General features: G+C 38.8%; 1 protein-coding gene across 5 annotated transcripts in view; it reads right to left on the reverse strand.

The window, feature by feature from the left end:
• SMPX (small muscle protein X-linked) overlaps positions 1-24492 on the reverse strand; it is a 40302-nt gene extending 15810 nt beyond the window's left edge. Inside the window, exons 1-5 of one of the 5 annotated variants that reach the window (XM_084306607.1) lie at positions 24356-24492; positions 20741-20800; positions 16764-16853; positions 12755-12905; positions 9838-11649 (exon numbers count right to left, since the gene is read on the reverse strand). In XM_084306607.1, coding sequence (XP_084162733.1) covers positions 12768-12905; positions 16764-16853; positions 20741-20779 — 267 coding nt within the window. In that variant the 5' untranslated portion in view covers positions 20780-20800; positions 24356-24492 and the 3' untranslated portion in view covers positions 9838-11649; positions 12755-12767. Of the gene's footprint in view, positions 1-9837; positions 11704-12024; positions 12213-12754; positions 12906-16763; positions 16854-20740; positions 20801-24335 lie in introns of those variants that run through there. The other 4 variants (XM_084306606.1, XM_084306605.1, XM_084306604.1 and 1 more) reach the window with 4 other exon arrangements.
• Between the last annotated feature and the right edge of the window lie 2574 nt (positions 24493-27066).

Below are 27066 nucleotides of genomic sequence, written 5' to 3' on the forward strand. Positions count from 1 at the left end.
CTCCAAAAAAAGGAAATAGAAATCTCAGCCTTCTCTATCTCTGGGCAGCAATATCCAATTTATTCGTCATGAATTCTGCCTCTTCTGTCACCTTACCCAGGCTGTAATGCAGATAGCCCACATTTGACTATCTGTGCTACTTACAGTTACTAAAAATGCTGCTTTCTCCTGGTCATATGGCTTCTTCTCAACAGAATTCATAATGTGTCAGTGTCATTCTATATAAATATAGTGCACATCTGATATGTCTACAGATAATATCACAGCACGACTGAACTATGATTAATCATGGTACTATTCATCCACCTGTTTTACTTCAATATAATTCTAGCATGTGCAATAAAAAGGGGGCTGAGACAATGGTCCTATCCCTGCAAATATAGTTACAGAAGAAATGGAAGTTAGGTATGGTATTATCAAATATCAGATCAGGACTGGGAGGTTTCTGTGCACTTTGCAAATACTATTTTATTTTTTTTAATGCTTAGCACTTAGCATGAAGCAAAACACAATTAAAAAGTAGAGCAAACAGAAGGAAAAGGATGTGTGATAAGACAGTGATTGCTAGCTGCCAAAAAACAGGAAACAGTCTCTCTAACCCACATTCTCTGCACCCTCTTCTGAGTATGTAACGCTCTTGTTCTGAATTTTGAGGCCCCCTTGCCATAGGGAAGAGAGAGGTCTGAACAGGTTTGTGAACTTTAACAGCCATCTTAGACACAACTCACAGGACTTCTTCAGAGATGGATAGGCATGAAGCCATGACATCATACTAATTATGCTAATTTAATTTGGCATTAAACTGACTGTATTACAAAACTGTGTATTCTGACACTTGGTCTATGCAGTATACGCTTAATTCCTTGCATTATCTTGTTTCCTTAAAGCTACTGCAGGTCATGTGGTAATTATTTCTTCTTTCGAAAGCTTATAGTTAATATTTTATGCATACAGATACACTACATATGAAGCTCTTTCACGTCAGTAAGATATATATATGCATGTTGTGTTTATAGTTTTTCATTATTTATTACAGCTTCCAATATTACATGTTTTATTGGAAATATTACATGTTTCATCGGAAATATTACATGTTTTGGAAAATTTGAAATATTTGAAATATTACATGTTGGAAATTGGAAATGTTGGAAATTGGAAGTATTGGAAATATTACATGTTTTCTTTTGTTTTCTACTCCAAAACATAAATGAAGGCATTGCAGCATGTTTTCTGTACAAGACTGTACTGACAATATGCCTTTTGATTTTGCCATCTATAACAGGCAAGCATTTAGAAATGAGGTATTAGGATTGACTGGAAGATATACAGTAAAACTAAAATTTTCTATGACATCCTGTTTCACAACACAAAATTTGTTTTTGGCTAAACAAAATGAAGAAAAAAAAAAGTATTTTTTCTACAGGAAAATAAAAGGAAAAGATGAGAGGAATGAGCTGCTATTAAAAACAGGCTTCTAAGACCGATTAACTTTTGATTTTTAATTTTTACCAATGTGATCCACAGTTTCTGTGGAAAAGATTTATTTTGCTCAATTAGCTCTGCAGACAGGCTTTTCTCAGGATTTACATAAAACAGTTCCTTTTGGAGCATTCATGCAGCTGTATCAGTATGTGTCCTGGATCGGGTTGCAGAAAGACACAGAGGCACATTCACTCTTAACAATGAACAATATGCAATTCGCACATACAAATTTGGAGTGGGATTTTGAGAAGCACACACTTAAGTGTTTTAAGAGCATAGCTCCCACTGAGTGGCAATGGGATTGTGCTCTTCATTAATGGGGGCCAGAACCTTAGTGGTTTAACTGCCTGTGGTGCAACAGGGACCTAGGTGCTTCCCTCCAAAACTGTGTTCCTCAAAACTGTGGTCTAACTATACCATAATCTCAAACTGTGCTCGAACTTGTCTACAGATACCTATTTTTTTTCATAAACCTGCTCAGCTGAGTAATGGGGAGACATGTAACACTGAGCAGCACCCAGAAGCGTGGTGGGTTCCCACAGAGACCTTCCTCTTCAACACCGAACCTGTTGCATCAGGCTTTGTACAAAACGCAGCAGCAGCCACCCTGGCTTCTTTTAAAGCACAGTTTGAGGAAACTGTTGCTACATGAATTAGTCTTAAGACAAGGCATACAGCAGTCCACATGCTAAGGCACAGGGAAGCAGGTTTCCCTACTGACAAATGAACTCCTTGTTAAGCTGCCGTCAGGCTCACAGTCTACAGATTAATTTTAATTCATTTCTGCACAGCAGTCTTGCTTTAGTTCAAAGTCTAGAAAAGGCTCCCCCTGCCAAGGTAGTCTCCAGTCTCCACGGAGGCAAGAAATGTGGGGTTTAATCCTTCTGAGGAGAAGAAGGAGTTGAACTGCTTTATTCCTTCATCCTGGGTGCATGTGATAATCGCTGAGCCAACGCAGAAGGGAGGGGCTACCAGCACATGCCTTCTCTCGCTGTGCTTTCAAATTGTTCTTCTGTTTATTTTAAAGAAAGTACTCAGGTACAAACCTGGAGGAGATGGTTCACACTCCAACCCAGTGTGAGGGTTAATGGCTCCTGACTCAGGATGTTGCTGAAGCCCCAGAGAAGAAGACAATATGACTGTTTTCAATTATTTTTCTATTAGCTGTATCTAAACAGCTCTTCCCTAAAGCCTCAAGATGCTGATTGCAGAAGTGGCTCAAGGATTCTTAACAGTGTATGCAGCAACATCTCCTTGAGTTGGCAGGGGTGTAGGCTTCTGCAGGGCAGGTTTCCGAGTGGACCTATGTGAACAGAGACACCAGGGGCTCTGGGTGAGAACTGGGGACTCTATCCTGTAACCTCTTATGTCTCCTTATGGCCACTTGCCTCTTGGGAGAGGCCAGGACTTGGCCCTGAGCAATACCAGTGCACCTGGCAGCAGAAGACAAGGATGGCCTTCCCCCAGGCCTTGAGACACGGCAGTCAAGGCAGGAGTGGCCTGGTTCTGCCAGGTCAGTGCTGTAGGCTCTGGGACATCTACTCTCCACTCATATCTGCCCCATCACCTGTGTATGTATGGGGCATTAGCTCCCCATTGGCTTCCCTGTTTAATGGTGCAGGCAGCCAAGCAGTAGGTGTTAAACAGAGGGTAGCTAGCATCCAGGCAGTTTTGTCCACTAGACCATTATGCAAGAGCACCACCTCCATGGCAAAGAGAGACTTTGGGACATGAAGAGCTTTCAGTGTCTCTCTGAAGGAAATAGGTCCACAGCAGTGTGGTACGTAGTTCTGCCATCCTCCATGGCTACCAGAAACTGCTGCCTACATAGATCACTGCAGGACAATGAAACTTCAGCTCGAGAATGAGGCCTTTAGCCTCAGGTCAGCTCAAGCTTCTCAGGGATCCAGTCTTCAGTCACCTCCATAGCATCTATTAAGGTAAGGCATTTATGGTGTTGGAGCTAATTGGTCTACTTCTCATCTTGCCTTAGGGAAATAGATTTCTTTAATTTCAACCAAACTGCAAATGACTTCACACTTGGACATGTGATCATGTCACCCTGCAGCTCAGCAAGCTGACAAGCAACTGAGCAGTGCTGTTTGGCCAAGCTCAGCCTCTTATTCACTGCGTGCATTAAGCTGAACATGTACATCCTCACCGAGGTTTCATGCTCAACAGCGATTCAGGTGTTGTTTACTAATGCGTTTAACTGCAGTAAGTTGGCAGGCAACTGATTTGCCCCTGAAATAATTGTTCAAACATCTAAAAGGAAATCTAAGACATGCATTTAGCACAGATGTAAAATAATAAAAGAATATACAGAGCAGAAAGGATTACAAATGGTTCTATAATTCTATAAAATCTATGTCATTGCCTAATTTGGTACTTTTTGAATGATGGGCTTAAACTTTAAAAGAAATATGTGAGGTACACCCATCCAAATTAACTCTATTTTCAGCAAAGGGAGTTGAAAAACAAACAAACAAACAATAACAACAACAAAAACCTGCAAATATGCTGTTTTTCTTCAAAGGGAAAGCCTTTCTTGTCTTAAGGACAAGAGAGGAAGATTTCTCTCCCCTCCCCTCCCTCCTCCCCCCCCCCAAAAAAAAAAAAAAAAAGCTTCTATTCAAACCCTGAAGAAACAGATCAATTCAACTATTTTCAGACAAAACTACAAAATCAAGGAAATTTAGAAATACAGAAGTGTAAGATCTGAGATCCTTAAGTAGATGCTCTGTTCAACAGAGGACATACTCTATCCCAGTATTTGACAGTCTTTTGGAAGGGTACTGCACTCAAGAACAGCATGATTTGCAAACACAGAAACAAATAGAGGCTTGCTTTTCCCTGTGTTCTCCCTATTTAAGCTCAAATGTTCAGTTTCAAGTCTTCAGATTTGTATTATCTTCCATTTCAGCACACACTTTGTGTTGGTTTTGTCTCATACACAAAGGCTGTACCTTTCAGAGCCTTGAAATAACACCATCTAGCTACTGTCATCACGTCCTTCCCTTAGAACAAGAGCAGTTTGGCTTGGGGGAAGCTTTTTGTTCTTTGATGTTTCCTCAGCAAAAGCAATTTTGCCATCTGCTTGTGTACGCCAGTACTACTGCTACACTGCTGTCAAAATGCACTCATACAGCAGCTGACATGGGCCAGTTAGCCTGCTTCTCCCTGGGTTCATTTGTGAGCAAGCAAGGCTATTGCCCTGTACAGCTACTGCCCACTTCTTCCCTAAGTGCATTCAGTCGCAGCAATTGTTCATGCCAAGATTACATTTCTGTATGGTGAAAGACTCTGTAAGGCCATGCAGGAGGAACAGCAATTTCAAGATAGGGTTTGCTCTGAGGCAGCAAACAGGAACAAAGACCCAGGAGAACTAATAGATGAAGGACTCGATTTATTTTTTTAACCAATTGAATAACTGCATTATTAAATTAAAAGCAATGCTATGACAACTCTACCAAAGTGGGGGCGTGAGGTCTGAGCACCAAGTCTGAGGGTTTTATTCTGCTTTTATTGAATTCATATCCCTATATGGAGCTCAGCCATTTGTGCAAGAAACAAGCACAGCCACACTAATTTAACCACTAAATGGAGAGACAAAATCCCAGAGTTTATACTTGTTCCCAAGTTTAAGTAGAGGTTAGTTCAGCTAAGTTTCATTTCAAGTAGCTACAAGCTGCAGCAAATCAAATGTGAGAAACAAAGTATGACTCATGGGAAATGTTTATTTATGTTGTGTAGTTTGTTCTCCTAGTGCATGGAAATACATTGTATTTCAGACTGCTGCAGCAGGTTAAGGGGGAATTAGGTGGTTAAAACCAGAGCAGATAGGGAGAGCAAAAACCAGATATCTACAGAATAATCTGCAGAATAATATTTCCTCAGTAGTGCTGCCCAATAGCCAACAGAAGTTGGAATTACTGTCATGGTGAGCTCTACCTATTGCTGCCATTATATGATGCTATTTTTTCTCAGAAGGAATTTGCAACCGAGTGTGGAATTGAGATAGCCTTGACATTAAAAAGCTGTATTTTTTCAAAATAAGGCACTTGTAGATGGTCTGCTCCCCGACGCAGATGACAAGGCTCATGCAATATTGAGCCAAAATCCTGAATGAGATGCCAAAAATTCCAAAGCATGGTGATGCAGTAATTTATGTGGTTCTTGAGCACAAGGCTGTGAAAACATAATTAGGTAGTCTCTTATCAAATGAAACGAATAAAAGCTATAAAACAAAATGATGAGGCACTAAATTTAGGGGGAGAAAATTCATTTGATTATCACATCAGAGCCATGATGTTTCAGATCATACTGTCAGCTTAATTGGCTACAATTTATGTAGGTCTGATAAAACCAGCTGAGCTGTTAATAATGTAGGAAGTTGCACTTCATGTATTCAAAAGCAGTTAGCCCTTTTACTCTGACGGAGGCACTTGAAAACCCTTGTGCCCAGTTTTAACCCGTAAGGTGAGTGACTGGAATTATTTGTTATTTTGGGTTCCATATGACACCTGTCATCACAATGTCTGAGGGCTCCACACATACCGAAAGCTGGCAGGACAGTTTCTAGGTGCACAGAAAGAGCATTGCCTTCATCTCACTCTTTTGTACTGTTCAGTACCATCTCTTTCCTGCTGTCCAAATGGTTTCTAACGCCCGTGGTTCCTCATTAGCTCTGCATGGTCTCCTGTGTGTGTGCCTCAGGGTAAGCTCCATCTAAGTCAGAGGGCATACTCCAAATACTAGGGTCTGTTCTCCAATAACCCAAATTGAGGCCAAAGGCCTTAGGGATTTCTAAGATTTCCAAGTAGAATACATGCCAGTCATACTTATTTTTTAATTTTGTGATTAATTCATACTCTCTCTTACTACATATAGCAGAGAGAAGCAAGAAAAAACCCTACTGACTGTAACCCATCTTCACACTTCACCAGTCTCTCTATATCTGATAACTTCAGGGAGCTTCCTGCCTTTTTAAGTTTCATTTTAGGAGTGTGGAGCCAGCAATAGTGTCCAACTCAGGAATTCACTGAAAAGTTTAGTTCTTACAAAATCTGTCAGGAGCAGCACTGATGGAAATGGGATTATCTACAAGGGAGTGTGACAGCAGAAGTTCACGGCTAACTGATCAACAGAGGGATCACACAAAAGCAAGTACTGACAGCAGAGACTCATTTTAAAAAAAATTAATTTCAGCTTTCCAACCAAATACTTGGACCTTTCTCCCACCCTGAAGACTGATGGTTCTCATCTGAGAAAGGAAAAGAGATTTGTGAGACCAGATTGCCAGTGTGGGAAGTATTTTGTTACTTTAAGAGCATTAATGTGTCAAAGTGAGAGGCTCAATGAAGAAATTTCTTCTGTGTATTTGTTGAGGCCTGTTGACCTCTACATGTCTGCAAACTCTCTGAGTGAGCCCTGAATATGGCAATGGCAGAGTAGTAAATAACACGATCACGTTGTAAAAATTAATAGAGGCTTTCTGTCACACTCGGGCTCTTGGGAAAAATGAGAGCACTTTGAGTTACTACTTTGTGCTTGTCTCTTCCAGTAATAAAAACACCGTGTTTGAAGACATAGCTTGGAAAAGAAATATACTTGTTTTGCATATTTAATGTTTTGGAAAAAAAAATCAATTTTTGTAGCTTGCTTTGGAGCAAAATGTTTTCTGTTTTTACGGGGTTTGTTTTGAAGTTATTAGTTACTTTTCAAAACCACAAAATATTTTTTTTTCTGTGTAACTACTTCACAGGAAAGCATTTGCTGTTCAGAAGAACATTCCCTGCTCTTTACTCACTAAAATCAGTCTCCAAATGCATACCTTTATACCTTATACCTGTTAGGCATTTAGAAAGCAGCCTCTCCAGCCCATTTACCTGCTCACTTCCATCATTTAACAAGTGAATGTGAAGGCAAACTCTCCTTGATCTGCAAAGGCCCAGGGAACCACATGCTGGGGCTTACTGCAGCATTTCAGCAGTGGTAGAAAAGAGGCCCTCAGTTCATAATGGACATCTGCAGGCCATGTTAGAGACAATGACCTAACTCCTTAATTTTAAACACAGAAATTCTGGGAAATAAAACATAACTCTTCCTTTCTCTCTCGCTCTCTCTCTCTTTTTTTTTTTTTTTTTTCTTGAGGAGATAACATGATTCCAAAGGCTCTTCTCATGTCACTGGGGATCCCAGTTTTCTCTTTTAACAGAAATTTCTAGCTCTTTTGTTTTAAAGTCCAGAAGGATGACATAAGTAGACTCAGGGGAGAAAGAAAAAAAAAAAAAAAAAAAAAAAAAAAACCTTGGAAACTTAGTTTCTTAAGAAAATTTTATAAATGGAAAATTGCCTCGCAAAATTGATGACTGGCCATGAAATCCCCAAGCACTCCTAATCTGGAAATTCCACCACTGAAGAGCCTGGTTCTGACCTCTTTGCACCTTCCCTTCAGGTATTTATGGACAGTGATGGGATCCCCTTCCAAGCCTTCTCTGACTTTGACAGAGAGAGGCTGGCACATTTTCCTGCAAACAGATTCTTTCTCTTCACCCTGTTGTTCCCACTTGTGGTAAGGAAGGAGATCTGAACTCCTTCTGATCAGAACTTCCCAACACCCTCTGGATGAATTTCCATTTCTCACACAAGCTTTGGCTAATTGGGCTTAATCACATGAACACAATTTCTTAAAATCGTGGGGTTGTTCCAAGAGCTTACAGTATGTCAGAGGTCCTCTACTAGCGAGACACTGGCTATGTTTGCTGGAGAAAACATCACTAACTTTGCTTGTTACTGTACAGCAGCTTAGCCATGATCTTCTGGTCTACCTGAGCACAGGACTGAGACGCAATCACTGAAAAGTGTATCACCCCAGTAACATAAGGAGAGGTAGATGGCTACCATTCTAGTGAGATGCAGTTTAAAAGCAGTACATAGCATGAAACTGTTATTAACATCCACCGTACTCAGTGGGCAAAATTATAATGTGTATTTTTAGACCAGGGTAATTGACATTTTTTGCAAATAATAGTGACACCAAGGAACATCTTTTAGTATAGATATAAGAGCTCTATCCTCTAAGGGACTTCTGTTTTTTTCCTTTCCTCTCTCTTTCTTCTCCAAGTGATGCCAATTTCAGAGGTTGCTCTGCTGACAAGACTCCTCTTTTTTGTGAGACAGGATTCCCAATATGCTGTAAAGGAGGTAATGCTGCAAGTCTAAGCTGACCTGGGGAGCTGTTTGTTCTGATGCCCTCAAAACACAATTCCCATGCTGACAACAGAACTAACATTTGTTGATCAGTTCTGCTCAGGAGAATTCCAGGTAAAGACCAGGGCTTATCTGCAAGTACTGGCTGTTTCTCATACCATGAACAGGACAGGCACCCTGTTAGTGGGCAACAACCCAGGCATAGCTTAACAGCCTTGTCTGACCAAATTCTGAGTACGTTTGTAATCGGGATCGAAATGAGAGCTTTCCCCAAACATGTCCAGAAGACAATGCCAGAGTAAAGGATATTGAAAGAATCCAAATATTCTATGAGTTCCGGTACTAAGTGGCTGCAATTAATATAAACTATACTTAAGAGAAATGACAATTTTTGCTCAATCATTATTTTCTTGTGCAATCACCATGCTAGTGGTAATACACATAAGGTATCACAACAATTGGTAACAAATCACAGCCATAGCAGGCTCCTTCTGTCAAATTAAATGCTTCCTACAATGGCTTTCTCAATAGGACATATACTTAGCTGATTAGTGTGTGATGTGTTGCTATTTTATTTTGTGTATGTTTCATTCTTATGCATGTAGAAATGTGCATGTACAAAGGGAGCAGAAAAAAAATGTAGATAGAGAAAATGAAAATGAATCACAACTCATTTGTATACTAAAACTGACTCTATCAAACTCATCGTCTACAGCTCTGTGGAAGAAAAAAAAATCATTACGACAAAGCAGAGTATGCTAATGAGTTAATTATAGATGATAGACCAGCAGTAAGGGATGACTACAGGAATATCTTAACTGATAAGCACTTTATGACCTTCACTGGATCCAGCTTTACGACATTTTACTAATTATATCCCTCCCACAAACTGTTAGACTCACAACTATGATCTTAATAAGTCTCTCGATATTCCCTAATTTGGTGAAAGAGCAAAACCAAAAATATTTAACAGAAGTTACTCTTTACTCTAAACTACAAATTATGCAGGAGTAGATTTGTAAATAATGGACCAACATACTGTTATTCATTTTTTATTTTTGCTGATGGGTTTGCACTCTAAAACCAAGCAGGAAAACATGGATCAACATTTAAACAAAATTGGCCATGATGACTTGCAATTTACTGAAACTATTCATTGGCAAATGATAATACTAAAAGGAAGTGTTAAAAATAATTGCTGTAGTTATAAAGCCCTTGATATTTTTGACATTTTTATATTTTTGATACTTTTATATTTTATTATAGAATCACAGCATATTGGAAATTATCTAGAGAATTTGGAGTTATTCCATCAGTTTCAGTGGGTACCTACAGCATACCATGAGAAACATAAAAAATACCAACAAAGGGAAATCCCTCAACTGTGAATATCTGAAGAGTTTATTGTACTGATGTGAGAGATAATTCATTTCCAAACAATGAAATCCAAAGAATGCACACATTTATCAGTATGCACTCTGCACAGACATATTCTATTGACCAGTCAATGTAGCATTCTTTAGAGAGTATCACATTTAGAGGATGGTCAGTAACCCCTTCCTGGACATGAAGTGACGTATCAGGCAGATGTGAGTACGGACTTGTTGCAAAAAAAAAGATTATCTTCACTGGCTTGGAATGGACAGTCATAAAACAACTCACTGACTACACCACATTTTATATAAGGCTGCAGGCCATGCCTAAAACAACGGAACTGATGAACATCCTCTATGGGAGACAGTCCTTAGATTTAGTACCTTTCCAGGCTGCTGGATATGGCAAGTGATTGATTTACATTTCAATTTTATGTAGAATTCATGCATATGCTTAGTCCTGCACTTCAACTAAAACTGAACTCCTAGTCTCTAGTGAGTACCATGTCTGAAAATCTTCTAGAAATTAAGTTTTCAGATGTGATCTGTGACTGTACTACCCAAAATCTAGAAAGCAGTATTTCTCACATTAGCCAGATAATAGGTAAATGGTGATCATGTTTAGCATCATTGCAGGAATATTTGGGATCAGAAACACTCCACTGTTTATCTCCTGGGGGAGACACCTCCAATCAATCACACGCACTTACACTTAATGGCTGAATGCGTGTAACCTCTGACCACCTCCTGCTCCCAGCTGGACAATGTTATTTCACACAACCATTCCCTCTTGCCACCCTCCTGTATTTCAGAGTCCCCTCACCCTTTGCTCCTTTTTGCCCTTTCCATGAATGATGTGATCAGCCATCCCATCTGTGTCAGCGTTGGGACCTGATAATCAAATACAACATCACAAGAAGGACAGAGACAGAAATGACTTCATAATGACCTCATAGCTTTCACTTTCACTTTGCTGATCTTCCTGTAGAAATCTTTTCTTTACAGTGAATCTCTGCATGTGCCCTAAATGTTTTTGTCAGACTCTCAGTAAGCTAATTACAAAATAGTAATTTTAAACATTGAAAATAGCAATCACCTGAGACTAACTATGGGGTAAAATTTCTATCTAAATATCTCCTACACAAAAAAAAAAAAAAAAAAATCTTTAAAGCCTCACATTAAAAACTCATATTTCTCTGGGTACTGCTTTAGTGCAATGACTACAATGTTACATTTTACAAAATGTTAATTTTCCTTTTCCCAAGTTTCCTGAAGAGAAAGATTCTGTTGTGCTTCAAAAATAACATGCACATTATGGCAGAGCTGGTTAAAAGTAAGAAAAAAAATATATATTTTCCTTCTAAATGGCATATTTATGCTGCACATAAAAAATAAATTAATGTACAGTGTGTATTGGGACAATTCACTCAGATTATACGCCATTTCTTTCAAGATTCCTGGACCGCAGCACTTCTGTGTTCACAGAATCCTTTTGCACTGCTTTTTATTTTCTCTTCTTTAATGTTTCTGTGCAGTAAATTCCAGACGATGTTCTTTTACTCAGCTTAGCTCCTCTGTCTCTCTTCATGATAAAAAGGACTTGTATCAGGCACAACTGGCAATTCAGATGACTACTCTGTGACACAAATATCTTGTTCTTACTGTAGTTGTTTGTGTTTCTTTTTTTGTTTGTTTTGTTTTGTATTGAAACTTCTCTATACAGCTGAACTTTCATTATAACTGCATCTTTACTGACTCAGGCTTTTCAAAGAAAATAAAATGATAATTTCATGGATGGAAAATATTATTAATTATTTTATGGCTCAGAATGTCAAACAACAGAGGTTTATTGGCCTTGACTGAAATCAGATTAAAATAATTCTGAAATTGGTGTTAACATGCAAGGCCCTGCACTTGGGTCAGGGCAATCCCAAACATGATTACAGGCTGGATGACAAATGGATAGAGAGAAGCTCCGTGGAGTTGGGCTTGTGATTCTGGTGGACAAAAAGCTCAACATGAACAAGGTATGCTTGGAGTCCAGAAAGCCAGCTTTATCTTGGGTTGCATCAAAAGTGTAGCTAGCAGGTTGAGAGAGGTGATCCTCAAAGATATGTTGCACGTCCTTGGGTGCCGCAAGTAGTACTGGGTGCATTTGTGTGATCAAATGCATAGAGCCATTACTATGTTAGCTTTGAATTACAGAAATAAAATAATATCCAATCTCTAGTGTTCTAAAGAAACTTTTTAAAAATACTGACCTACTTGTCCCTCACTGGAATAAAATTATTTGCATTGTAATATATTTATCTGTAGTTAGTGTACTGAAATACAAGTTCTGTATTCAGTAGAACTGGAACTTGTGCTTGTGAAGCAAGAAGATGGTAAGATGGTATTTGTTAGCTGGCTTCAATATAATAGCCAAATACACTTTTTGTTAGGTAGGTTAATGGGTGCATGTATGTTAAACACGTATCATCAGATACAGTCTCCTGCATGCTCCTTTTTTGAAATAAAGCAGAATTCCAAGGATTATGAGATCTCTTCTACACATCATATTTTATCTTTGAAAGATGGAATGTGATTCCAGGTCCTTTTTATTTTTTGAAAAGACATCTTTTGACATAAAAATGTTTCTGGACCAGCCTGCTTTTCCTAGAGCCATGCAAAGAACCTCTCTTACTCACCTGCTTGTTCCAACTACTGTTCAGCTCTGGGGACAAATTTCAGCTCACTCTTTATGTTCTGAATCTCTGATAAGTTGACAGCAGGACCTGGAAGTTTCTTAGCTCCTGGGAGATGTTTCTTTTCTTTCTCCTCCTCTGTAGCAGGAACACTCTGCACGAAAGGATATCAGTGACCTTGCTGCTGCAATAGAAAGCTCTTGAGCATGAGCATAGGTCAGTTATTTGAGAAACAGAAAAGGATGTTTTTATACTAAATTCAATCACAATGGAAACCTCTGAGGGGAGGGGGGCAGGAAGAGATGGATAATCCTGTTGGTTGTTGTCTTGAATGTCTAAACACCTTACAAATATATTTAGAAGGTGCTCGGTGTAGAGGAATATGGATCTTTTTGTAAATGGGTAAGAATTTACAGTGTCAGATTGTTAGCATAAAATTAACAACTGAGTGATGTATTAAAGACAGCTCCCAGATCTTTCATTTTTTAGAGAAAGAAAAAAAAAAAAAGCTGAAGAACCATTTTTATTATCCAATTTCTTACAGCCTCATAGGTGCTAGCCAAATGGGGAGGAAAAACGTCACACATTTCCCCAGCTCTGGAGACCAGCTACAGTAGGTTATGGACCCCAGAAGCTCCATCTAAGCTCAGCTTGAGTTTATGTTTAATTTTTCTTAACCTCATTGGTAAAAACAGAAAAAAAAATTGTCACTATATTTCAATTAAGGTAGTCCCTAATGGCTATTTTGCTGACACTGTAAAAATAACAGCACTTAACAACAGCACTTAACACAACAGCAATCATCTCAGCTAATTTCCTGATGGACCACAGTTTTTCACCCCTTGGTACTTCCTCTGATGTACTATTGCTCCTAGGTGAGGTAGAGCATATTTTAGACTATTTCTGTTCTACAGTGAGCAATGTTTTGAAGGAGTAGTTTTCTAGTAGGGAGTTTAAGGTCTAGCCAATCTATTCTGTATTTTGTACAGCTAACATACAGGGGGAGTCATGTAGGATTAGAGGTGAATGAATATTTAACTGCCAGTAATTGCACAATTATTTTATTTTATTCTATTTTATTTTATTTTATTTTATTTACTCTGTGAATGTCACTTGGGATAGGCTCTTTGTAGTTTGGAGTTAACTTAGTATTTAGATTTATTAGCCTGTGATCAGTCGGTTCCTAATATTTAACTTCATTTTTAAAATTTCCAAGTTATCTGTCGATTACTATTGGTCAGTAAAAACCCTTTTTGCTATTGACTGAAGGACTACATAGTAATAAGGAAGCAGACTTTTACAATGTCAAGTAGCAAATAAACAAAGAATTTTAGAAAACTGACAGTTTCTTCTTATCTGATCTTTCAGAACTTTCTATAGATCAACATATAAAAGAAAACTGCAGCAACAATTATGCTGCTTGGCTTATTAAATTTGTATTATCTTTTCCCACTTTTTAGCTAATATGATGTTAGTTAATACAAGCTACTATTAATTAGCACCATTGTACTATTGTTTCTGTTTTGATAATTTAAGATCCCAGTCAGGAGTCCTGCCCCAGCCACCACACATACTGTTATCTAGCTTAATGATCTGACATCTGGGAATGGCAGCAAAGCACAACACGAGAATAATTAGACTGACACAAAAGGTGTTTAGATGGATGCACAAAATTGTATCAGTAGTCAGAGGTGTCATGAGCTTGTTTTGTTTACATTTACAGTTTTCCTGCACAGCTTGCTAAAAACAAAACAAAACAATCCTAAACCATCCTAAAAAGAACACTGTTCTTACTAGTACATAGCAGACACCATGTTAAAAAGACTTTTTAAAGTCCTTTGCTGTAGCATTCCTTCTCATAGTACAAATAGTGCAAACTTTGATGATGTTTTGGAGATTTTGCACTCCATAAATCCACGTTAGTTTTCCATCCCAATCTCAGGTGTGTGATATTTATGACTGCATCTCTCCCTAGATCACTCACTCTGTGCACAAGGAACTGCTGAGATCAGACCTCAGCCTTCAGTTTTATTGAAGAAAGTCTGCAGATTGATTTAGATGTATGACAAGAGTTAACAAATACATGCATGGAAATGCTCTGACTGAAGAAAAGTTATATTCTGAAATTCCTACCTCCCATTTCTTGTCCATGTTAAGATATCCTCTCCTTTGACCTTCAGAAATATGTAGTCCCCTCTGACCACACCAACCCATTGAGTAAGAGCCATATTTCCCTCATCTCTTTTGCCAGAGTTTTAAAATATGGAGAAGAATGCTAAGGACTGTTAGCAAAAGGTGTATTAATCTAAGGCTGCTTTAAGGACTCACAAGCTTTATCTCAAAGCTTAACAAGGCGGTAGCATTTTTATTCTATTCATATGAGAAGATCTGTCTCTGTAGTCTCTGCTCCCACTGGTTTGGTTGAATATTGGCTATATAACTGGGACCAAGAACTTTTATTCCATAATATCTGTCTCATGGATAGCGTTCACATAATTGTAAAGCAAAGCAATATTCAATTACCCAACCAAATCTAATTATCAGCACTTGTCATTTATTTTATTTCTCAAATACCACCAGAATTCACTCAAACATTAGTTTCTGCTTAATAACATGCATTCCTTCACCAGTTTAATTACTGCAGAGAGAATGTGGCTCGATTCCTTTCAGGGGAACAGTATGTGTTTAAGGTCACGTTCTGTTTTGTTTTGTTTTCTTTTAAATCTTCTTAAAAAGGAGTTAAATTGGGCTGAGTTTGTTTTCTTCAGAGTAATTCTCTGTAAGCAGAGCACTATTTATATCAAATATGTTGAAATTCAGAAAACAAACCTGTCTGATTTAGACTGAAAAGGAAGAATTAGCTATTATGCAGCCAAAAACCGTCACTGATAAGTGTCTGTACCAGGTTGGAAGAAGCTGGTGATTTGTTCAAAGCAAACCTGACTGTTTCTAGTTGAGGGCTGCACCACCAGCACTGTCACTGTGTGCCTGGCTAGTGGCTAGTTCCCTCCTTTCTGGCCCTCAGGGCTCTGCTCAAGGCTCCCTCTAACCACAGCAGCCCTGCTTCACCCGGAGCATGGCTGAGAGTCTGCCCAGTAGAGTCCTGCCAGAGCCAGCCTGGCTGAATGGGTCGATCTGAGCTTCTCCTGCCCTTGTCTCCAAGGAGCATCAGCAGCTCTGGCCCAGCAAGACCAGTTTTGAAATGGGGATTATGCAGCCAGACTAAGCCACCTGGCTAAGAAGCGATAAGCATCATCTTACTTATGTCTTTTTCTTATTTGCACTATTCCTGTTTCTTCACTGTTGGTTTTAGTTCTTATTTGTTATGGAAGTTCTTAGTAGATAAGATGCTTTAATATCATCCAGAAACATGATATCTGTGATCAATGTTGACTAAAGCATAAATTTAACTCCACATTCAAAACTCAATGTTAAATACTCCCTATAAACTACTGGCATCAGAGCACATAATTTAATCTGTCAGGAAGTATTTTCACCCTTCTGCAGGTTCACAATTTCTGGTTTTAATTTGCAAATGTATAGTCTTCACACTCAATCTCTACTTCTTAATAAATAATCTCAAAAGGTCTCCAAATGATGGGTTTGAAAACCTGTCCAATATTGATAAGCTGAAACAATAAATTACACCACAGGGCAGCAGGTAGTAATAAACCCTTCCAAAGCCTTCCTATAGCTTTTCCTGCTGTATTTCACCAATTCCAGTCTAGATAAATACTGTTCATGAAATCCTGGCAGCAGATATCATCCTATTGCTTAGGTAGAACTACATACCCTTGAAACAGTTCCTATAGAGACCTCAGCATCAAAAACAGAATGGTATATATAAGAAGTCATTGATAAATGCCCACTTACTCCCATAAATGATCACTGTATGTCAGCTGTGGTACCTAAGATTGGTAGGTAGTGCTCTAAGGTTGATTTAAAGGCTTTCTTACATCAATGGTAGGGATTCCTTTAAAAATAAAAATCAGAAAACCCCCTTTTTTCTTACCTCATCCACTTCTTCAGGTGTTAGTTCTTTTCTTTTATGAGGGTGGCCTGCACCAGGTCGAAATGCTCCCATTGGGATGTTAATATTAGCCTGTGAAAAGGAAATGAGTATGCATATAACAGCAACTGATAGAGAGATGCACAATGGTCAGTGGCAAAACTCCAAAGGGGTGCAAAGAGGGTACAGACATTATTGTGGTTTCTGAGCACTTATGGCATCATCACAATACTCCCATGGTGAGAGCAGAAAACATTGCCTATGGAAGAACAGCTAAATTGTATCTGTTTCCTCATGTGACCCAGCCTGGCTTATTTTAAAAGTCAAATGGTGTGATCAACTAAATGCACAAATTATACCTATTCTTATCTCGTGATCTCAGACGAGAAGCTGCTCGTAGGAAATGTCATCAAAATATCATGACTCCCACTTGTAAAACCAGCGGGTGAATCGGTAATACTGTTGAGAGTAAACAGAGAACCTTCAAACAGCGACCTGCTTTATTGTCATTTACCATCTGACTGATTTGCACAAAATGAAGATGAACAATCCCCTCCTTCTGCTCAAATCCTGGCCCTGCAGATTATGCCCCAGGTTGGGTAGCCACAGGAACACAGCCCACTCTTCGTAGTACCAACAAATGTTCTGGCAGCAGCAATACAGCATCAAACAAATTAAGAATCCATTTGCCAAAAAATAAACACCTTTCATTTTTTTCATTTTTTTCTCACTTTTGTTTATGCGTGGTGATGTTACCACTTCAGTGGGGCTGGCAGATGTCTGTAGAGCTGTGTATTTTATAGACAACTGGGCATTCATTTCATATGCTTTTTCACTGAGCTTTAGTTTATATATTGCAAAACCTTTCAGCTGCACTTATTAAGTTCCCAGGAGACAAGGCATTTTCAGCCTCACAGTACTTAACCCATTATTTCATTTATGAGTGGAAAAAAAACCTGCTCTGCTCTTTTTAATTTTAAGCATCTCCCCAGCCAGGTGCTGGTATCTCCAGTCAGCTGCTTTTTTTGGAATAGGAAACAGTTTAGTGCTTTACAGAGAGCGTGGCCATACAGGTTTGCAGAGCTGAAATATCAGAACCATTCCCAAGACAGATCGTTCCTCCTGGTGCTTGTTTTGAACTCAGGCATCCATTCCCCTTGGAGTCAATAAAGCAGAAGTCAGCCTCCCACTGCCACCTGAGGCTGACCACAAAACCCTAATTCTGGTCCTTGCATTTCCTACTGTGACTAAAAATGGTTCAGGAATAAAAATGAACGAAGTGCCAGACTGCTAATTAAATTAAATAAGCCATTCTTTGCTCTGCTTCAGCATTTTCAGAGTGCTCTGTGTCACACTACAGCGGTTTGAACTATTTTATCTGCAAAGTGCGTTCACTTCTGAGTTTGGACAAGACATGAAATATTAACTTGGTAAAATGAGCAGCCTTTAAAATACAGTTTAACACTGTCTGGATCTGGTAACACCCCATACTATAACACACAATAAATTAAAATATATATTTCTAGTACAAAATTAAAGTGTGCCTAATTTCCTAGCAGCTCCTGACCAGAGATACCAGAATCCTGAGCCATAAATCTCCCTCTTAATCCAAGGCCAGTCCATTCCTATGGATAAGCAGCTGTGTTATGGGTGAGTGATAGACTAAGTCCTGTATGCCAGTGCGGCTCTGCAAGGACTGTGTTGTGCTGTGATCAGCACAAGTGTGCTGTTGTGTTTTTTAAATCCTCTTCAGGGCTCTTGCCATGTGGCTGCTGGGATGGAGATACAAGTCTTAGTGACCTCTTCCTTGCCCACTTCCCCATCTGGTAATAGCACATTTTTTGTTCCACACTCCTGAAACTGTAAATTATAATTGCTGTAGACAGACTTTGTAGATGTGGTTATTATTTTTAATCACACTGATTCTTATTGGGCTTGCATCTTTCTTTGTTTCTGGAAAGTGCCTACCATATTTTGGATGTCATTGTAGTTTTCATGAGTGGAAATGTGTACTCATCTACTCTGCTAAGATCTTTCTGAATGAACTTAAGGAAAAATATCTGTAAGCATGAAATACAATATAAATTTATAATTTGTCTTGATTAAACTGATATTTAGTGATTTGTTGGTTTGTCTCTCTTTTTATTTTATAGAGAGAAGGCATCTAGATTAGGAACTTCTGGATCTTACACTACTGGTAGCCAAGCATGAGCTTAGGGACTCTGGTTTTCTGTTACCCCAAACTACTCTTGGGAACCAGCTGCTACCCTTAGCTCTCTCATGTCTGTATTTAGTGGCTGTGGGCATGTGAAACCTTTAGTGTATGCCCTGTACAGTCAGAAAGAAGCCACTTCTGACATGGAGTAACATCGGATACTTCAGTCAGTAAGGTGGCATTACATTTCCATCGCTGTAGCACTATGTTTATTCTCCAGGGGATGTTGGTCCTACTATACTAGCACCTAATAGCAAAGGATCCTAATATATGAATCGCAATATAAAAAAGTAATGTGACATTTTGAGTTACAGTTCTCAAAGTGCTCAAAGAGAGATAGGTATCAACTCCAGGGCAAATCTCTCTGCTGGAGCAAACTTTGACACAATGTTTAATAGATTTATTTAAGTTTGTGCAGTAGTTTTCCTTGGGATTCAAATTGTCTTTGCAAAAATTGAAGTTTCTTAAAATATTTAACTTAGTGCTTAAACTTAATGTACTTTCCTTAGAGACAAACTAGAAGAATTTATTTACATTTAAAAGTTGGAAGGTCATCAGAAAACTAAAAAGGAGTTCTTACTTAAAGGAAAAGAGTAAACCTAATTCATTCCTTAAAAACAGTTGTACATACCTATGAAGTTTAAATGGAAAATGTAAACACTTTTGAGCTAGAAGTTATCTACAATTTTTCATTACTCATACAAACATTTCCATAGTCTCTATATGAGGAACAACAATTTCAAGTGAGTGAAATCAATGGCTTCTGCTAATCTCAAATGAATTAGTATGGTAGCTTGAATGTCTCTTTCAGTACTCTCGATGATGATGATGGTCAGAATTAGCATTTTTACGTTGCCTTGCCACTTCAGTATGCTGTCTAGCCACTGGGTAATTAGTCTTGATGCCCCAATCCACTAATTTAGTATTACCTTGGGGAAACAGAGCTTAGGTCAGAAATTCCGTGTTGTGCTTCTTACAGATTTTCAAAGGAACCTGAACTCATGGAAAAAGTTGACTGCAAGTGTATTTTACAGAATACATGAAAATTCTGCACAATTCTGCAGCTCGCTAATTATCTTTGCTTTTAGAAAAGAATCAATGATAGCATGACTTCAATGCAGTTTAGCTACTTTATGATGATGCTGGGATAATTCTACAGGTGTTTCTTTTATAAGCATGTAACAATGAACTAGCATATGCCATTTGAGGAGGTATGTGACATACAAGATTTTTTCTAATGAAAACATCAACTTTTCTCCCATTTCATTTTGGCTCTAAAATGTTTTTAAATAAATATTGGAGTGTTGTTTTTTTTTTCACTGATGAAATGCAGAAATGAAAAACTTTAATTAGCTACACCATCTTTTTAGTCTTCAGTTATTCCAAAATCACATAAATTCCGTGGAAAATCCAATAGTTGCAAGAATTAGTTTTACTCATAATGCTGATTGGTTTTGCAAAAGTATCACCATGTTTTACTTAGCTGATACACCAACAGACATAAGCTAACATTGGAAAGAACAGAGAAGCAATCAAGTAAGCAAACAGCCTGTCTGATTGGTCTTTTTTCTCAGCTTAGATCATAAGATGCTCCTCAGGTCAACATTTTTCAGTGCCTTCATAACTACCAAGCTTTTCACTTTGAAAGAATAATCCCCAGTTAGGACTTTTGCAGTGTTTTGTATGATCAAAATGCAGTTTTTCAAACAATGAAGGTTGAGATTTATTATTTTATTGTATTAGAAACATAAATACTGTCTCTTACCTGAATGGCTTTGACATGTGACGCTGGCTGCTTTGACATGTTTAAGACAGAGTCTTATCCCTGCAAGCAAAATGGGAAAGTGTTACAGGCTCTGACATTCTGATAGCTAGGGGAGATAAACTAGAACTTAACCCATGCTGCCTCTTGACAGGCATCCATTTCACCTGCCCATCTCCTGTTTCTGTCTCAGTTTCAGGGTTGCTTAGGTATTCCTTCTGAATAGCAGGAGGCAGAACACCTGAGCTTCTCCAATTAATCTTTCATAGACACAAATGGAGCTCTCTCTTTCACATTAAAAACAATAATGAGTAGAGATAAGGAATCTCTCAAACCTTTAATGGCATCGTAAAATGAGCAAGAATTAAAGGAAGCATCTGAGGATAAACAATGCATGATTATCTCTGTCATGGTATGTACAACAGAATTATTAGAACTCTAAGTTTAAACCTTCCTTCAAATAAAACATAACTCGCCACAAAGTTTTGATAAATGAAGACATAACCATTTTCTGACTCACACATTATTGTAAGTCTTTAATACACATAGACTGAAAACGATCAAGATGGTTATATTATAAATTTTCTTCGAGAATTGCTAGGGCACAAAGTAATTTCTCTTCCAAGTTTTAGATGTATTATTTTTCTTAGCACTAATGCAAAAAAGGAAGAATTTTTCATATAACTTTATGCATGTGTAGAGATATGGACTGGTACAAAATTAATATGCAATAACAAAGAGAAACACACCAAAGTCAAAGGATTTTGTAAAGGTTAAAAAAAAGGCAAGAAAGAAATTTAATATCCCTTTAACTTCAATATCGTCTCAGCCTTTTACTCTTCACTAAGATTTACAACTTTAACTGGACTAGACCTTTATCAAAGTCTGATCATTTTAACCAGCTCATTTTAATGCAAAATAAGAAAGTAATACTAAAAGGTGGTAAGTAAGTATACATCCATCAGAGAATTCATTGATAACAACCAAATTATAACATTTTTTGGCTACATTATTTTACCTGAGACTGGAAACAATATACAGAGAAAAGGAATAAATGATGTAAAAAAAGAAGAGTAGAAGTATACCAAGAAGTCACAAGTGGGTCAGAGACTTTGGTATTCCAAAGAGCATAACTGTCCCGTGGAGGCAGTATCAGAGGAAAGTATAGATCACTTGTAGGTTGACTTCAGCCCAGAATATCAGTCTGAAACTGTATCCCTGGAGCTGCATGGAAGATTTGCTCTTGCCTACTCTCACATCAGCTTTAAATCTGTGCCTAACTCAGAGCAGAACTTAAAGTGCAAGTGACTTGCCATTAGAGGTCTCTCTCTGATTGCACACTCAGCTCTAAGAGTGCTGGCCAACCAAAACATACCCCATCAGAGGCAACATCAGAGGGCATAGGCTTCAGGGTTAAATTGGTTAAGCTACATAAGTAAATCAATTAAAAAAAAATAAATCCCACTGTGCAAAATGGAAACAGCACCGTTCCAGATAATTTTACATTGTGGCAATATTTTGTAGTCTGAGACAGGTAGAACAACCCCAGGATTCAGTTTATGGGATGAAATCTTGGCCATTGGAGTTGATGACAACACTTGCACAGATTTCAATAAGCCAAAATTTCAGCCAAAGAATTTATTCCACTCCTTCAAAATCTTTGCTATGAATGGAAATAAGCATTTCCTCAGGATTGCCACACAACTTATACTGATGCATTGTGCTGTTAAGCAGCAGTTGTATTCCAAAGACAAATGCAAAATAATCCACCAGTTTATTGGAAAGATAGGGCTTATAATACATAAAAGTTTAATTAATTTTTCTTATCATCTTTTCCTTTTTCTAATCAGAATGAAAAATGGAAACAAAAGCATAGGAAATGAATATACAGCATTTAAAAACACTGTGTTTCTACTTTCTAAACATAGTCACAATGAAATTCAGGCCAAGATGTACTGTTCTACATATTTTGCATTGCAAAAACACTGTTCTGTGCTTCTTTGGCCACCTTGAGCTAAATGGGCAGGGATTTACTTGGGATCTCTACTATCAAAAGAAGTAAAGCAATCGTGCTACTCAGTGAGGTGCTCTGGATTCACTAGAAGTCTGCACTTGCAACGACTGCAATCAGACACCAGTTCCTAAAGATGGACGTATGATACAATTGTGTAGGACTGCTTTTGGAGGAGGTGATTTTCCTTACTAGTTTGTGCTGTCCTCATTACTGCTGAAGAAATCAGGACAACAGCACATCACTGAGTAAAAATAGACAATCTTCCCCAGCTCTGTCCCCTTCCTTCCCTTTCCTGAGCTTCCCTCCAGAACAATACTGACCATTAGCTGTAGGAAAATAAACCCCAGACTGCAGATGCACCTAGTACTGAAGAGATTACTTAATTTTATAAATTTCTGTATTCTTTCACCAGGTGTATCAGAAAGTCCAGCGTGCTGCACTGATTGCGTTATTTCTGGCATCCCAACCAGATCTGCAAACTTAAACAAATAGTCTCCTCCCCAGCCGAATCTCCCACGTGCATGCCCAGAGAAGCACAGAGACATGCAGCCTTTATGCCCCGGTGTTTTTTTGGCCACCCCACACCTCACCTCTTACCTTTTATGGTCTGCATGCCGAGCCAAACTTAGGAAGCAATGGCAACAGGATTTCAAAGCTGTTTTATGCCAGGCTGCCCCTGCCAGTTCCCGTGCTCTCCTGACTTCCCAGTGAAAGTAACTGCTACTTTTTGCAGAGCGACATAAAGCTGGATTGTGAAAAGACCCTTTAAAAAACAAAGGACCTATCTACTGTCCATCAGCTAAAAATAATTTCTGACAGGGCTGCAGAAAGATAATAAGCTGACTGATTCAATTTGCTTTAAAGACGATTTGATATCATAATGCAATCTTTTGTAATCTGTACAAGAGATGTACAGTAGCTGATACACACGAGGAGGGACACACACACACATGCACACCAGCTGAAAGCTGCCCCTTTCTGCCCTGCACCAAGCACAAAGGGTGTATTGGGCACAGAACTGAAGTGTATTATCTTATTAAAAGGCTTTGACAGGAACTACAGCACTGTGAAACCCAGCTAGCACAAATATAGAAGAGAAGCCCCCACTTTGCAGCTTCCAGACTGTTACTACATGCTGTAGGCAAACACTGTAATATTTCCTATAATGCAGTTGTTTCCACCACTGTTACCTGTTAAGCTTACAATAAAAGAGCACCATTCTTAACATCAAATCTCCCATGTAACATTTCACTAGCTCCGATAAACATATAGAAAACAATAAGCATGTACCTCTGTACATGCTTGAATTAGCGTTCGAGCTAATGCAGTTATGCTTCTTATGAGTCAGCAGGTATTTAAATGACTTTCTGTTTTAAATCTTTTAAGATCCCCATAGACTATGAAGCAATAACTATAACAATCTGCTCTGAATACACCGCACAAGACATTAAAACAGGAAGAAAAACAGAACTACTGCAGTCACCTCGCAGCCGGCTACTAAAGAGTTTTCACAAGTCTTCTGAGTTTTTAATTGACCCTTTCAAGATTATCTACTTATCTACTTATATAAGAAAAGTTCCAAACCGTCAAGTGAGTATATACACCTCCTTTCGATGTCAAAAGAGGTAGCCTCTTCCACCAGCTGAGATATTGACTGTGATCCTTTCAATGTGTCTGAAATAGCTCCGATGCTTTCAGCCTGGCCGGCACCGAGAGCTGCTCCAGGCTGCAGTGGAACTTGGTTGAGAAGCAAAGTGTAAAAGAGAATTCCTGTCATAGCTTCCAGTTGTTCTTCCTAAATATAGCGTTTGATTCACCCTGCAGCTCAGTCCCCTGTGACACTTGACCGTCGTAAAACCAGGGCTCAAGTGTCAAGCAGTAGGTGTTGAAGGAACACACCTTTGGGTCCTTTTCCTGACCCCTCTCCCTGTCACCCAAGAGCGAGGCATATGATGGTGGGAGGTAATGCACACCTCCTCCACGGCGTATGGGGCTTCGTGTGCCTCCCTCCTGCCTCACTGGAGAAGGAAATAATTATGGAGACATAATTACGAAGAACTCACCTCGGTGGGACTGTCTAGGGGAGGTGAATGCCACACCAGTGCGACTGTATTGCTGCTGGGTTGGGAGCGAGCTCGCGTGGCAGCTGCCTCAGGGTCTTGGCGTGGTGCTCCTGTGAGCAGGACAGCCATCACGGCAGGGAGGAGCAGCGCTCCTGAAGCTGTAAGGCCATGGCTGCTAGCTGTTGGACAACAGGGGATGTGGATGAAGCTAAAGGGCGAGGGGAGTTGATATAGTTAACAAAGAAGTAAAACGTTCTTATACAGTTGTGCTCATGCTATCCATGAGTGAAGGCTATTGAAGGATACCTGACACAAGTTGCACATGGGGCACAACTCCATGTTTCCACTCCCAGAAATGCAGCCTCCCATTCACTGCAGCTTCAGAGGAGAGAACTTTCCTCTTGGGTCCCCTGCCTCAGCTGTGCCTGTTTACTACTTACCCACAACACTAACTGCGGCAGCAGCAGTGTCGCTGTTGGCAATGCTGCACAGGCCTCTGCTGGAGAAGGACTAGAAAACCTTTAAGTTCAACAATTTTTAAGTTCAACAATTTCAAAGTTGCTGCCACAGGCATTTCTAACAATTAAATAATAATGATTGGGGTAGTGATTTCAGGGAGGATTTCCCTTGACTTTAATTTATTTCACCTACCACTCTTTATTTCAAGTACCTCCTCCAAGGGGAAGGTGACCTCCCAGACCACTTCAACAAGCCTGTGACTGACTTACTCTCTGCTTTCCTCCTTCCCAAGAGTGCTGCCATCTGGTAGCAGCTTATTAAGGTAGTGACTTGCTCCAACAGCTTGTAGCTACTCATGGCCAGCCCCTTTCCAGCACAGACACACAGGTAGGCATGCCACAGGCACATACATTTTTGCTAGGTCAACACAAGTGAAGATACACATGGCAATCAGGCCCTTCCTTAAAAAGACTGGACATGACTGCTATAAAATGTCTTGAGGGGTGGAAGACTATAGCTCTTGAAACACGGCAGAGTTTATAAGAGAGCTCACAGTCCTATCTTTTGCCTAGAATGAAGGAGTTTGCTCTGTCACAGTCTAAGGTCATGCTTTCCAGGTGGCTGAGACCATGTTGAAGTATTGTTGGTGCCAGATGAGTGACTTTATTTGCCTTTTTGTGAAGGTTCATGTTTACAACAGAGATTCTAGAAGGCGATGAAAGAGGTGGCATATTTTTGTAACATGGTCTTGTACATGAATTTATTTCAAACTGTATTATAAATAGTTATATTACAAATCAGCTCTGGGATACAAGAAGCATACGCAGTTCTTTTTCCCGTATGCCATTAAATTAACAAAGGTTTTGTAATACAAACCAGGCCATTTTATAATCCCATCGTTTTACAGATATGCATGTAGAAGATCAAGTCAACACTGTTTCCTGCAATATTTTCATAATTTAGTAATATAATAGGTAACCTTAGTGATGTGCAGATAGGAAGAGAATCTACCTATGTCACTCACCTAACACCCATAAACTATCACACCTAAGCTGTACTAAATTTTGATGGACTTGAAGGAAAAGCCCATATTTTATCATTAAAATCAGAAAATGTAGCTCTGCATAGATTTTAAAGGGAAAAATATGTTTTACAATAATTTTGCAGAGTAACACTGGCTTTGAATAACCATTAGGATGCACAGCCCCATGACTTGCAGATTCATCTGCTAAATGCATGCAGCCGATGATTTAATAAGTAAATCATGAGACATATGTGCATTTCAGATGATAGACTAAAAGCATGGTGTTAGGTCCAGATAGCTGTACACTGTCACACAATGTATAAAATTATTGTCTTGTGTACAAAGATCCAAAAGAAATAGTAATGATATATTTAAAGTAGGAAAATCCCAATATAGTCCAAAATATACTTTTGCTGCATTTCTAGAAGCTTGTCTAATTAACATGCTTCCTGGAACAGCTTATTAGTTTAGAAAATGAAGTTGATGGTTAACAGAAACATGCATGTATCTTACTTCTTGACTGGGATATTTCACTGTATAATGTCAGAATTGTTTCTTTAGTCTGTCAATGCTTACTTAAATGTTTTCCTTTTTGAGAAACCTCATGAGCACAGATATAACTTCCCTCAGGCTCCTAAAAGAAAAATATTTTTCTATAATGGATCAAAATGCTTTAGCATAATGCAAACAATGTAACACAATTGAAACTGCAAGTCAACAAAGGAGTGGTTACAATCTCAGCTAGCTTGAAATAAGACCAGTTTTTACA

Source organism: Netta rufina (genome assembly GCF_964035555.1).
Source record: "Netta rufina genome assembly, chromosome: 1".
Classification (NCBI taxonomy): Eukaryota; Metazoa; Chordata; class Aves; order Anseriformes; family Anatidae; genus Netta; species Netta rufina.